General features: G+C 46.7%; 1 protein-coding gene across 1 annotated transcript in view; it reads left to right on the forward strand.

Moving 5' to 3' along the window:
• LOC147255231 (uncharacterized) overlaps positions 1-15,235 on the forward strand; it is a 34,765-nt gene that overhangs the window by 18,837 nt on the left and 693 nt on the right. The window contains exons 2-4 of the mRNA XM_086216996.1: positions 7,300-8,859; positions 10,126-10,599; positions 14,925-15,235. The exon at positions 14,925-15,235 is cut by the window's right edge and continues 693 nt beyond it. Of these exons, the coding sequence (XP_086073122.1) occupies positions 7,524-8,859; positions 10,126-10,599; positions 14,925-14,947 (1,833 nt within the window). The 5' untranslated portion in view covers positions 7,300-7,523 and the 3' untranslated portion in view covers positions 14,948-15,235. The remainder of the gene's footprint in view (positions 1-7,299; positions 8,860-10,125; positions 10,600-14,924) is intronic.

Consider the following 15,235-nt stretch of genomic DNA (forward strand, 5'->3'; position numbering starts at 1 on the left):
ACCCAAGAGGCGCCGCAGGCTCCACGTACTGACAGTTACCTGCTGTGGAAATGGTCTCGTCCAAACACAGGGAAGGTGTGCAGGAAGCTGATGCTCATGCCGTAACCTTTGGCTTTGGTTGAGTGAATCACTGGCCACGTTGTGCTCTCCTCAATAAGCCCCCCCGCCTGAGCCGGCGTGTTCATCACACGTTCTCTGTGAAATGTAGCAATAACGGTGTTCTGCGATGAGTACCTGCTCTGCTGTTGATCATCCTGTAGGTTCAGATTGGCACTTTTCTTAACCGGTTCCTGTTAGATACCAGGAACGTGTCGACCACTCGCCAGCAGCCATGACCGCTCGGTGCTCACAGACCACACCCACGACAGCTTAGCCCGTATTTAGATACCACAGACACTCATTTAAATGATACTTCAAATGTATTGTACAAATACAGTAGTAGTATTTGCTCTTTACTAGAGAATACTTGCAGGTACCAGTAATTGAAGGGAAAATCTACAAACTTCTCTGCAGCCAAACTCAAGCCAGAAAACTGTAGCACACCTGAAGCTTGCAACATGAAGCATCTCAGTCAGCTGAGAAGTTACCACTCGATGATTCGAACCATTGACTGTCCACTTGTGACCTTCTCCTGAGCTGTGAACCTGGCCTGAGGGGGTACAAACATGAAAATCAGCATGAAATCACATAGTGTCACTTGTATCATTACGTCATGTAGAATTTCTGGTTCTGGTTCACAACTTACACCACACAAACGAGCCATTGGATGAGCACCGCAGCTCCTGGTTTGGTCTGAATGATGATGGTCGGGCAGGGAGAGCAGGACTGATGACTTTAAATCAATGACACTGTGTGACCTTGTGCTTGAAATTTGACTTTCTAATGAGGGGATGGGAATTCTCGCTGTTAAAGTGATAAAAATGAGATGGATTCTGGAGCAAAGACAGACAGAAAGAAAACTATCAAGACTTCGAACTAACAGAGAGGCCAAAAAAAACAGAGGACACAGCAGTTAAGACATGAAAACCAGTGATTACTGGAGGGACAGGAACCGAGATGGAAATGTGGAAATGGAAGGTGAAAAAAGTAGAATCAATGCGCCAGAGAAAGGGAGAAAAAGAAATGTGTGGCAGGCAGCAATAGAAAGAAAGATGGAAGAGAAACGAGGCAGATGAGAACAGACAGAAATGACGGGGGAGAAAAGCCAGACAGACTGATGGGAGGATGGAGGTGAAGAAAGACAGATAAACCATGTCTGCATCGCTTCCCAGTCCTCCCCTCTTTCTCATCCCTCCATTTTGTCCTCCCCTTCTGTCTGATGCCGCTCCAACACCTCGGGGCTTCAGCCTCTCATTCGCCGTCCAGCTCGCTCCTCGATGACCACAAATCTGCCCAAAACAGAGAACATGAGTTTAAAAGAGCGAAGCTGAAAATGTTGCTGCAGCTTCAAACTCACACGGGACAATAAATCAATCAATAATCTTAGATGAGCAGGTCTGCAACTAATGATTACGTTGCTCGTTGAAATGACTTATAAACATTTGAACGTCACTTTCATTCCACAAACACACAAAGCTGAGGAACAAGAGTCTTAGAATCGTATCAGCCTTCATCTCAATCAGTGTGTTGCCAATGACGCCAACATTATCAATCAGCCGGAGGAGCTTTCACCCTTGATGCAGAAGCCAGGAGCGCCCCCTGCAGTCGCCCACAGACACCGGCGCTCTGTCTGGTTGAGCAGGTTTTGCTGGATGACCTGTAACAATACAGGAAGGTAACAAATTCAGAGAACAACATGGTCAAGTTCACTGTAGCTGCTGCAACATGTCGAGCGATCCGCCGTCAGAAGAACAGGTCTTACTCTGGACAGCCTGCACACACCCGGGTAAAGCGCAGTGACCCTGTTCCCATTCTGAGTAAACAATGAGGAGATGCCATGAATGCACCCGACAGAAGCATCCTGGGCTCTGAGACACTCTTCAGCTGCCTTCCTGTGGTTGTTACTTGGAGCTCAACTCTATTTGTCAAACTCGGCACCAGCTGAACATTGCAGGAGTGTCGCTGCTTGAGCACAGACGGCTTGGATTTGTCTGACCATCCGTGGACATGGAGGCTGATAGTGGAGCCACGATGGCTCGTCCAAAGCGTGTCTGACATTGGAAGCGCCAGAAGGGGCCCAAAGGGTCACACTCACCAGAGTTTTGTGTTCCCACGAGTGCTGATCTTGGATTGACTGAGGACTTTAACGTTTCCTACAGTGCACAAATCCAGATGTTAGCTGGAAGTATTAAAATTAAACATTTCTTTGAATGAACTTATGGAGTGATTGCTCCTGGACCCCTGCGGTCACCTCCGTATGCCTCCCTCTAGTGGTCATAGAAATACATGTTTTTAAACACAGTTAGGTCAAAAGGTCACTTTCTGGTCTAAGACGACCAACACACAAGTGTTGCCACCGACACCTACCACAGCGAGCCGCTTTCATCAGCACGCCACAGTTTCCACTGCACAGGAGCTCCATGACATTAACTGAAATCAAAAAATGTTACAATCTTAGTCCATCCCGTCAGCTTTCCCACTCCTGAGTCCGCATGTCCAAACGTCCCTGCACCTGAACCAGATTTCACAGTCATGTAGATCTGTGAGGGGCCTCAACCAGAGACGGTCATCTGTATGTGAGAGTGTATCCATGGAAACAAGTGATGTCTGAAGTCTCCTCACGGTCCAGTGCTCCTTCTGACTTGAACAATGAACCATTTAGAGACATTGTGATCATACGAGGCTGCAGGTTTGAGGCATGAAGCAAAAGATCCATCGTCGTCTTCCGCTTATTCCTCACTAGTAAGGGTCGCGGGGGGGTGGAGCCTATCCCAGCATCTACGGGCAAGAGGCGGGGTTCACCCTGGACAGGTCGCCAGTCCATCGCAGGGCCAACACACAGAGACGAACAACCCTTCACACTCACAGTCATACCTACGGTCAATTTAGAGAATCAATCAGTCTAGTCCCCAAATTGATGTCTTTGGACGGTGGGAGGAAGCTGGAGTACCAGAGAGAACCCAGCAGGAACAGGGAGAACATGGAGACTCACCCAGAAAGATCCCGCGCCCGAGCCGGGACTCAAACCCGGAACCTTCTTGCTGTGAGGCCACAGTGCTGACCACTGCTCCACCGTGCAGCCCCAAGCAAAAGATCTCCCTCCAAATTTGGCCGTGGAACTCCTGCAACATGGAGACAACCAAGCTAAACTACCACAAAGAGGTTGTTGCTGGAGCTTTAATCCCTCTGATCTTCACTCGGCTCACTGTTGATACTCTGAACTCAACTGCAGAACACAGCTTTTCAGACTGTGATTATCTCTCATCATCTGAAAATGCTTTACAGTGGAAATGAAGCCCAAATATAAGAAACAAAAACAATGTGAAATGAGTCACATTCTGGGAGGAATGAAGGGAGTCAAAGAAAACAGGGCAGAAAATGATTTCATGATTGCGTGTGAAGTACACAGCCATGAATGGATGAATCATTTATGAGCAGAATAGTAGATTAAGAGCTTCATAATCTGAGTCTAAACTGCGCAGCTCAGTGTGAGCAGGGGGAAGCTCCTCATCACCTGTTGTACCTGCAAACAGAACAGTATTAGTGGCCAGGATGATCGAGTTCCAGCAGAAAGCGAGTGGACATCTGCAGGGCTTTAGCCGCCAGCCTCTGCACTGATGTCACCAGACTAATTTGTGTGCTTATCCTGCTCCTGCTGGATAGCGTTGTGATTCTAATGAAGTACAAGCCTGCAGCTGTTTCTGTGCATGAGGTGAAGGTGCCCATTTATATCTCTGGGTGATACGAGCAGGCAGAGTAAATGAGCTGCGTGCGTCAGTGCTAACAAGCTAACAGGCTACTGGTGAATTAAAGCTCAGGGTAGTAAACAAGACTCAGTACACAGCCAGCCAAGTCAGCAGTCAGTGAACATGACGGCGAATCAACCAGATTATTGGACAAGGGGCCAGAGTTTTAGGCTGCCTAGGGGGACCAGGTCCAAGGGATTGTGGGACTCTGAACAAAAACAAATCTTTGTGCTGTTACAGTCCATAAAACACACTAAAGTGCCACTTGGTGTTGGGGAATCGATATTTTGTACAGCCCTGATAAAAGTTGTTTTTTTATTTTGTTCTCTTTACCTGCCTGAGTCGACTGAAGCGTCTTTACCGGTGACATCATTCTCCCAGCGGTGGCAGCAGCGCGACAAAGCGCTCAGTGCTCCCAGTCTTGATGCCATCAGCATATCTGATGCATTTTGAAGTATCACATTTGAAAAGTTGGCTGGAAACAGCAATTTTTACATTTTTTATAGTAAATACATAAAATGGGAGTCAGCTATGGATATCTGACAGCACTGATGATGGATGGCAGATTTTCCAAACTTCATATCCAGGCAGCAGCAACATGTCCAATATTAGCTCAAGAACTTGCTTCCTCTTTTTGCTTCTTCTTCTACTTCATTTGTTACAGTCATGTCGCCTGTACGCCATCTTCTGGCAACGTTACGTAGCATATTTTATTTTCTCCAAACCAGCCATTTTCTCGGTTCAGCTTGGGTGACATGACACCAGCAAGGTTCAGTTCCATGCAAACAAGCGTTAAAGGGGTTTTTGAAGGGCTTTTGCAGCAGCGACATCGTTAACAGAGGCGCTGCGACGTAGTGCTACAGTGGCTCTGCAGCTGTGGAGGCAAACTGATTCGTACATTTCACTGCAGGTTCACGCCGGCGTCAGTCGCTCTTGTGTCTCAGCCACTGAGGCAGCCAGTCAACCGGCTGGTTGGTTAGTTGTGGCAATAACAGTGGGATTATCTGGAGCATGTGATGAATGTGTTTGCACTTTGCTCGCTTGCCCCCTCTGCCTCTCTTTCTCGCTCCACCTGTGTGCCTCTCGTCTGCATCTCCCCCCTCCTCCTCTTCCTCCATCAGTCTGACTCACAGCTTTACCTCCTCCTCTGGGAGCGTCTGACAATGTTCACTAAATGTCTGGACTCTCCACAGACTCACACTGCTGAGTGGCGGCGAGTCCACATCAGCAGTGTGACTCACACATTCATTGATCTCCTGATTCATTCATGAAATTGTGAGCGAGCAGCGGAGAGGGAAATCTCTGGTCTGGTTTTTTACTGACATAAGCTGCTTGCACACAGAAACCCCTCCTCAGAGTCTGCCACTGACCCGCCTTTGCTTTTACAGCAGAGTCCTGAACAACATAGCATATTAGCACGCCTATGTGTGCTTTTAGATAGCAACATGGGCTCAGTTAGCATCAATTCACCACAATCAAGCCCATTTGATCAGGCTGCTTGCTGGTCACCTGGATGCTGATTACCTGGTTGCTGGTTAGTTTGCTGGTTGCTCCTGGTGAACTGCTGTTTTTCTTCTGAGATTTGTTAAATTTCCATGGCTGCACAAGTTCATGCCATCAAACATCGAGCTGTGTTGTCCTCCTTAAGGCTCTGGTACTACCTCCAAAGGCAACTCTTTCCCCCCCACCCCAACCTGTGTATACACAACAGCCACACACATTAAAGGTGCATCAAACTTGTATTGAACAGGCTGTGTAAAAGGGTCTATAGAGTTCTGTGAAAAGACCAGGGGCTGATTAATCCTCCCCTTCTGTGTCACTGAGCTTCATTGTTTTTCAAAAACACTGTTTGCTCGGTTCATGCAGCGATAGAAGAACCTGTCACGCCTTGTTTCTACCTGTGTTTCGGCTTTAGTTGTATATAATACACAGGGGACACCAACTGATTACCTGGAAGGTTACCTTCGTCAGTTTTCAGCCATCAGTTTGTGTGGGATCCATTTAAAACACGAAGCAGATGGTGATAGCCTGTTTGCTCCCTTGTAGCCATGTAGCATTTTAGTTGCTAGCAAGCTCCACTGTCTACTCAAAATCCATTGGCAAACTCCCCACTGACATGAATACAAGTTTGCAAGATTGCAAACAAATTTGAAATGATGAAATTTTCCATAGAAATGAATGCTGTCCAGTGTATTTACAGAGTTCTGAACTCTAGCTGCATGTTTGTGGAAGGTTTAAAACCCCACTGTGGATCCGTCCATAGCTGGAAGTCCTCAACAAATGCACTATTTCCTGATTTGCTAGCAAAAACTACAGCTGTTGATGGAAAAAACTCCAATGAAATAATAACTAGAGACCACAACTCTTGAAGAAATTGTAATGTGACTGCTGAGACCTGCATAAGATTGTGTCCGAATGCTAAGTTAGCATTAGCATTGAACCTTGACCTCTAACTTTTAAGATCCTGAGTGAATGTTGGTTTTAATGAGGAAATCTCAGGGCTTGAAAGCTGTAGGGAGTTTGGAGGATCGGAGGATTTTTTATCCACAGACATGCATTGTAGAAAAAGTTTTAAAATGGGAAATATTTTTAAAAGAAGTATAAAAAATTTTGAAATATGAGAAGTGATAAGTTTGAAAGGCCCTGACGAGCAGAGCAAATTTATAGCTGAACGGTTTCTGTAGCTGAAAGTGTGCAGAAGTTGAAGACATTTGAATTTTGAAGTATTTAGATGTTTTTTTTCACCATAGCCATCCCTTGTAAAATAAAAGAGTACAAAAATGCAACACAGTAAAAAATATAAAGGTTTGAAATGTGAAACATACAAGTCACATTGAGACCGAAGAGCTGAATGTTTGGATATGTGAAATGTGTCAGTCGCTCAAAGTATGAAGGTGGCAAAAAACGTACAGAAGAAAGATAATAAAGTTCAGGCCATCAGTAATTAGTGTATGTTTTTTCAGAACAATCACAAAAACAAAGGCATAACTGTAATTGTTAAGGAATGAAGGGTTTTCAGTTGTTGTACCGGAGCTTGTGTCATATTGAAGCCAATGAGCTTACCGTGTTAAACAGGACAGAAAACTATTGATGATGTTTAACAAGTCTAGAGAAGAAATGCTTCTGCGTCTCTGGGGGGTTGAAGCACACAGAATTAAGCTGTTTATGGCGTTTAAATGCTGCAGATGGTAATTTTTCCAAACACCTCCAACTTCAGCGAACTTCCAGTGGCAGGGGTTTGAAGGTTGGGAATATGACTGATTAGGAAGCATCATAATTGCCTTGCATTTCCCACTGAGATTCTCTATTATGTTACACTTCATTCCCCATTCAATACCCAGTCTAGACCAGACTAATTGAGTGTCTATGGCTCTGAGTCAGACTATTAACCATCTGTGCCTCTTCCTCTCTCTCTCTCTCTCTGCCTCTACTCTCATCCCTCTTTTCTCTCCAGGAGTTCGGAGGATTAGTAGGATGCTGAGTATCTTTCCTCCACGCCACTGTTCGCCACCCTGCTCTCCATGACCTGAGAGCGCCACCACAGCGGGAGGAACGAAACACCAGAAAGAGAGAGGAAGAGGAGGGAAGAAGGCAAAGGAGGGAAGAAGGCAAAGGAAGGAAGAAGGGAAAGGAAGGAAGGAACACGCTTTTTGTTGTCGTTTGTTTTCCCTTTTGGCAATGGCGGCGACGGAGGCCAATGCGGCGCCGGTGGTCCAGGAAGATGGGAAATCCCCTGAGAGCAAGCCAACGGAGGCAGAGATACCAGCTAAAAATGCGAACTCAGAGACTGTCAACAGTGAGGTTGTCGATAAAGATGGCAAGACCGTCAACAGTGAGGTCGTGGATAACAAAGAGACTGTGAATAATGACACATCGGCAGCACCAGGAGTTGAGGAGGGGGCTGGAGCAGCAAGCGAGGAGGCAGCACCTCCCCAGAGCTCAGAAAATTCCTCCACTGAGCCCAAGACCTCCTTCCTGGACTCCTTCCTCAACAAGAGTGGCCTGGGGAAGGTGATGGGAGGAAGGAAGAAGAAAGAGCAGAGCTCAGCTGCTGGAGGAGGAGAGGAGAGCGCAGCCGAGGGAGGGGAGAAAGAGGGAGAAAAAGGAGGAGAGGAGGCGGTAGTGGAGGGAGGAGCAGAAGGAGGTGCAGAAGGAGAGGCTGGGGTAGAGAAAGCCTTAGAAAATGGAGAAAAGGAGGAGGAGAAGAAGGCAGAGAAGGGCAAACCAGCAGAGGCCAAATCCACCGTCCGGGATCTGATCAGGAAGCCAGTGGCAAGGATCTTCTCCCATCGTAGCACCGAAAAGAAGGACGGCGCCGCTGCAGAACCCCAGAAACAAGTCAGATCCAAGTCCCTGGACCGGCTGGAAGATGCTGAAGCACTTAACGCCACTGTGGACTCTACCACAGAGGAGGGCGGAGCCACAGGAGGAGCAGAGGGAGGAGCAGAAGGAGAGCAGAAGGTCTCATCCTCCTCGGCAGCCACAAAGCACATGAAGCGCTGGCATTCCTTCAAGAAGCTCATGGCTCAGAAAGCACACAAGAAGAGTGGAGGAGGAGGGGAAGATGGGAAGGAGGATGGAGGGGAGGGAGCAGAAGGAGGGGGCAGAGACTCCTCCACACTGGACTCCAAGGATTCAGGGCAAAAGAGGTGGAAGCTGAAACGCTCCTGGACCTTCCAGGGCCTGAAAAGGGACCCATCCATGGTTGGCATCAGTGGTAAAGCCAAGGGCTCCGACAAAGACTCCGCTGAGAAGCAAGAGGAGGCGGCAGGGGAAGAAGAGGGAGGAGAGGAGGTGAAGGCCGAGGGAGGAGCTGAGGAGGCCAAGACAGACGGAGGGGAAGAGAAGGCAGAGGGAGAGGAGGAAAAGGCAGCGGCAGGAGGGGGGACGGTGACACAACATGCCAATGAGATCTGGACCTCCTTTAAGAAGCGCGTCATCCCGAAGTCCAAGCGTGCCAACACAGAGTGCGCCCCCAGTGGGGAAGAGGACGCGACTACAGCTGCTACCACAGGTGAAATGTTTAATCTGACACACAAAACTCAGCAGGAAGTCACAGTGAGAGCTTTGAGAACTTCCTACCCTGAAGGTTCCCCAAAATCTAAGAACCTTCAAGGGCTTTTGGTCTCCATTTTATGGAACGGCCTCAAACCTTGACATTTCATGTGACCAGTACACCAAGAACGAGGATGCCTGAGATTAATTTCAGATTGCAGTATACAAATACTGCAAATACAAATACTGGGCCTCTGATGATGAAATGTTCTTATTCACAAATGTATGGGGGGGGGGGGGCACAAAAATCTCCACTTTGTTCACACCTGTTTCGTGTCTGTCTCTGTCCAGGGAGCACAGACAGAACCTAGTGGCGTGATAACTCTTGGGGAGGTGATGTAATTCAACATTCTCCCAAATGAAATATTCAACATCTGATGAGAAATTTAAATCACATTGTAGCTTCAGTCAACAGTGCTGCTAAATTTAGGCCATGCTTTGCTTCTGTCCTGGTGGTATCAACAAAGGCTCCAAAAACACAGACATCTGGATGAGGTGACATATGTTGGGCTCGTTCTTCGGGAGTTTTTACTGTTTTTTTAGCGAACAGAGCATCTAACAGAAAAACGGGGAGACACGTGATACCAAACCACAGCTGGAAACAGAATGTGGGTCTGACTGGAATCATGAAGCCTCCCAAAAGAAATGATTGAGTTCATGGGTAGTTTACAGCTGGATGCTACGCTCCAGCCTGTCCTCTGTATCTCTACATGCTAATTTTAGGTTGCCGCCTTGTTGCCTTTAGACAAGTGCCTCAATTACTGTGCTACCAAACAAAACATGCCCTTGATCTCAAAAACAAATTTGAAAAACAAAGCTATTGATTCTGCATTCATAAGTTTGCAGTCATAGCTGTTTCAAATGTTTCATGCTTGTCGTCAATGTGTGCATCCACATGCGCGCATGCATGGAATCTTGACTTGGATACGATGTTTTACGTCCTCTGTGTTTAATGTCCTTCATAGAACCCAGGAAAATTAGCAGCTGCCAAGGTGGCAGCCAATAAGAATCCATTAATAAACAATAAAAAAAATTGATCAAAATGGCCGGCTTTGAAGTGACACCTTGGACTGAAACTGACCAGTGGAGACATGTTCATGATGTCACTGACATAATAATAATCTTGTCTTCTCTAAAACATCTTTGCAATGTTGATAACATTGAAATGTACATGTAAAGGAACTCTTGAAAAATCATTGTTCTTAAAGAAACTGTGGTCCTTCAGGTGAGGAAGGAGCAGCAGAAGAAGGCAAAGATGGCAAGTCAGCCAAGGCCAAGCGCTCACACTTTGGTCGGGCGGTTTCCCTGAAGAACTTCATCCTGCGGAAAGGCAAATCCACCAGTGTGGACCTGGGCGACGGCGCCAAGGAGGAGGAGGAGGCTGTGGAGGGAGAAGAGCCAGCTGAGGAAGGAGGCACTGATGGTGAAGCCGCCACAGCAACCGAGGAGACCAACAACCAAGAGGCAGCAGAAGCAGAGAAAAGCACCGGGGAGGCGGAGAAGATGCCGGCTGAAGCTCCAGTGACCAACGGGGAGAACAGCTGCTCCAACGGAACCGCAGAGGAGAACAGCACACACAATCACCAGGAGGAGGAGAAGACAACAGGGAGCAGCCCAATGAAGAAGGGCAAGGAGGCGGGAGGAGCAAAAGACGAGGCCAACGCCAAGATCATCAACGCCACGGCGGCTGTGAACAGTGGTGAGTTACAGCACGCCGACTGGGACTCTGACGAAGAAGGAGATACTAACAACAGACATCAACTATCAGCACTAACAAACGATAGCAGTACAGAGCCTGAGATAGCACTAAGCAGGGAGGAGGAGGAGGCAGGGTCACCACAAAATGGAGGTTGTCACGACGCAGAGTCATGTGACCAGGAAGAGAGAGAGGAGGAGGAGGATGAAGAAATGAGGAAGAGAGATCTGCGAGAGGCAGCAGTGGCCATCGTTCAGAATGTGATGTCAGCAGCTACTGACCAATTAGAGAGGGAGCTGTGCGTCAACAATTGTCTTAACGGGGGTCATGACTCCAACGTCAGATACTGAGAACACACCCTTACTGATAAACATGTACAGTACGCAAGTAAAACACTTAAATGTGCCAAATATTCGTACAGGCTATCGCACATGTACACATGCAAACACACCCAATCAATCAATCAATCAATCAATCAATCAATCAGTTAATCAACTTTTCGGAGAAACATGCTCGTCTGCTTCCCTTTTCTGGGTTGGAAGATCAATAAATGGTGTTTTGATGTAGCTAGATTAGCTTAGCACCAAGACAGCCGCCCTGACTCTTTTCAAAAATGTGAACTATATGACTAGGAGGCATGAAATCTGCACAGACACACAACTGAAACGCTTCGTGAATTCAGGGGTTATTTCAGTTATTTTGTTAATACCAACATGCAGAAAATTAATTGGTTTTACCCCTGAAATTCAAACAATTGCTGATATTCTGTGTCTTCCCAATAGAGCCTATTCGGTTTTTATCAAACGAGCAATAACTCAGCCTGGGGCACATTTTGGTCTTTTTTTTGGTCATTTTCTGGCATGTCATAAACCAAACAATTATGTTTGGTAGCAAATAAGTAGCATGGCAAGGATCAGGTATTTTTGTAGCACAGCAGGACTTTAGTAAAACGGGGTGTGTTTGTAGTCCAACAGGAAGTGGTCACCTCCTGGTTCCTCCACCAACAGGAAGTGGTCATCTCTTGGCTTCTCCCCCAGCAGCCAATAGGATCGCTCCATGTGATTGTGGTGATTGAACCAGTAAATCAGCTCTGGTGAACAAAAGTTGATGATCTTCCAGGTTCAGTTCATCAAGATCATCTTCACGAATGAACCCTCTGATGATGCTGGAAGCCTGGATGCTACAGTTAGCAGTGCTAAGCTAACATTAGCCTAGGAAGGAGCTACACCAGGGTCACATGGCCTAAAGGTCACCACCACTAAGCTTCAGGCTGCTCCTTTTTCCCACTGACCATGTGACTGCAATTCCACCTAAAAGAACCATGTCTTGACTTTGTGACTGTTGTCGCAGCAGCTGCTGGGAGGAAGAGGTCCACACGTTCTCAACTATTTAGAATGTCATTAGATGTTAAAGAAAACATTGTTCTTTCGGATGTCTCTCTTTAGTCTACGTTGCCATGGAAATCCTGTGCCTAAAACCCCTTCTTTTATTAGTTCATGTGACCCTCATCAGGTGTTGTAATGTGCTGCTCTTGGTGGAAGGTGTTAATAATCATAGACTGTCTTTATAAATTTGTGTTAGCAGGTCACCAGTAGAAGCAGCTTCCCCATCACCGTTATTGATCAGTCAGACTCAGAAGCCAAACATTCCATTGGGTTAGGGTTATATAAATGAGCTTCTAACCCGAGGGTCGCAACAAACCAATGACATGGTCGCTGGGATTTCATAGTTAATTTTACCTGCTTTGTTAGGTGCTGACAGTTGAGGTTAACTTTTTGATATTGGAGGTTCAGTTCTACATCAGATCCACCAGTAAACACCAGACTGGTGGATGGTGGAGGTTCAGTTCTACATCAGATCCACCAGTGAACACCAGACTGGCGGATGGAGGAGGTTCAGTTCTACATCAGATCCACCAGTAAACACCAGACTGGTGGATGGTGGAGGTTCAGTTCTATATCAGATCCACCAGTGAACACCAGACTGGCGGATGGAGGAGGTTCAGTTCTACATCAGATCCACCAGTAAACACCAGACTGGTGGATGGTGGAGGTTCAGTTCTACATCAGATCCACCAGTGAACACCAGACTGGCGGATGGAGGAGGTTCAGTTCTACATCAGATCCACCAGTAAACACCAGACTGGTGGATGGTGGAGGTTCAGTTCTACATCAGTTCCACCAGTAAACACCAGACCGGTGGATGGTGGAGGTTCAGTTCTACATCAGATCCACCAGTAAACACCAGACCGGTGGATGGTGGAGGTTCAGTTCTACATCAGATCCACCAGTAAACACCAGACCGGTGGATGGTGGAGGTTCAGTTCTACATCAGTTCCACCAGTAAACACCAGACCGGTGGATGGTGGAGGTTCAGTTCTACATCAGATCCACCAGTAAACACCAGACCGGTCGATGGTGGAGGTTCAGTTCTACATCAGATCCACCAGTAAACACCAGACCGGTGGATGGTGGAGGTTCAGTTCTACATCAGATCCACCAGTAAACACCAGACCGGTGGATGGTGGAGGTTCAGTTCTACATCAGATCCACCAGTAAACACCAGACCGGTGGATGGTGGAGGTTCAGTTCTACATCAGATCCACCAGTAAACACCAGACTGGTGGATGGTGGAGGTTCAGTTCTACATCAGATCCAACCGGTAACACCAGACCGGTGGATGGTGGAGGTTTAGTTCTACATCAGATCCAACCGGTAACACCAGACCGGTGGATGGTGGAGGTTTAGTTCTACATCAGATCCACCAGTAACACCAGACCGGTGGATGGTGGAGGTTTAGTTCTACATCAGATCCACCAGTAAACACCAGACTGGTGGATGGTGGAGGTTTAGTTCTACATCAGATCCACCAGTAACACCAGACCGGTGGATGGTGGAGGTTCAGGTCTACATCAGATCCACCAGTAACACCAGACCGGTGGATGTTGTCTTAAAAACCTGGGTTGCTAACAAGAGTCTAGAGGAGCCTACAGAGGTCATGGAGGTCAACAAATTTCATCAGGGGGAAACAAGAAGCCTGAGCCTTAGCGGTGGTGACCTTGAGGTCATGTGACCCTGGTGTAGACCACGCATAGGCTACCGTTAGCTTAGCACTGCTAACTGTTGCATTCAGGCTTCCAGCATCATCAGAGGGTTCATTAGTGAAGATGTCACTTCATGTTGTACTACAAACACACATCATCCCTGCAGAGCTCTGTAAATGTAGTAACACATCCTGTAACATACAGTAGTTCTTTTCCTGCAAGTACTTGTCATTAAATGACAAATATAGTACCCAGAATGATATCTGCCTGCATCCAATGATATCAGTGCCCATTTTTAGTATAGATTACAAAAATGCTGATGATTTATTTGGGTTGAATAGCAACGAATGCTAGACTGGCACACCTATGGTAGATCTGCCTGCCGTGGACATGCTCTGCTCCGCCTCCATCCAGGTCCCCGTCAGCTGGTCAACTCCAGTTTAAAACACCAATATCATAACAATTAAGACTCATTAGGAAAATGTTTACTCCAATAAATCATTCTAATTTTCCCTTTAGGGTCAGTACAGCCAGTGGAGTCGCCGCCTGCTGGACGTTAAAAAGAATGCATGTTCAAGGAACGTAAACATTCTGAATTGGAAGCTGTGGTTGCATTGCAAGACAGATTATATCCACTAAAGCGCCACTGTGGGTGCTCCCCTCCTCAGACCTCCAGCTGCAGCTAGCTGTTAGCTGCTAGCCTAGCTGTAGTAGAGATAGTTAGCTGTCTGTTTGCTGTGGGAGAGAAAAGCTGGTTTAGCTGACATCAATAGAGTTGAGTCCATCAACGGATTAGCAGGCAAAATCAAAGTGTCACGGAGCCTCTTCAACAAGCCAGATTAACTAGACGTCTCCCTCTCTGGTCGCACAAACACCACGATAGACAGAAAGACGCACAACAAGCAAGCGGCCTGTCAGGTGATGTCATTTCAGGGAAAACTCGTCTTCAAGGAGCACAAAATGGTTCAAATACAGGGAACAAAAGACAGACAGCTAGCGAGACGACTGTACGGTGATGATGATGATGATGATGATGATGATGATGATGATGATCTTCCTTTATAATGTGACAACACTTTGTCATGTTTTCCTCATGAAACTCTTGTGCTTGTTTTGTGTACATCCTAAAAATAACTAACTCAACACGAGGAACATTTGTACTAATCACACATGTAACCCTTTATATGACTGTTTGTTATTATTATTATTATTATTATTATTATTATTATTCGTTTTACTATTCTTTAATACATTTTTTCAATCTCTTCTGTTATCATTTTACCAGACAAAAAGGCGGGAAACGTGTGAGGCCACACAAAGAGGATTAGAACTGCCTGGGATTCGCTGAGCAAGGAGCTCTGAGCCCCGCCCCCTCCCTCTAAATCCTCCACCCCCCACCCCTCCTCCTTTCATCCCTCCTCCTCCTCCTAAACAAACGGCACATGTTAACAGATCACCATGGCGAGAGAGATTGAGCGAGTGAGAGAGATGCAATTGGTGTAGACGTGACAAATAATAATTTACTCAGAAAGCAATAATTCAAGCCCTTCTTTTCACCCTCCATGATGCATCCGTCCATCCGTCATCCCTCTATCC

This window comes from Aulostomus chinensis, chromosome 10, assembly GCF_037954235.1.
Source record: "Aulostomus chinensis isolate RoL2024-O1b breed Wild chromosome 10, RoL_Achi_v1.0, whole genome shotgun sequence".
NCBI lineage: Eukaryota > Metazoa > Chordata > Actinopteri > Syngnathiformes > Aulostomidae > Aulostomus > Aulostomus chinensis.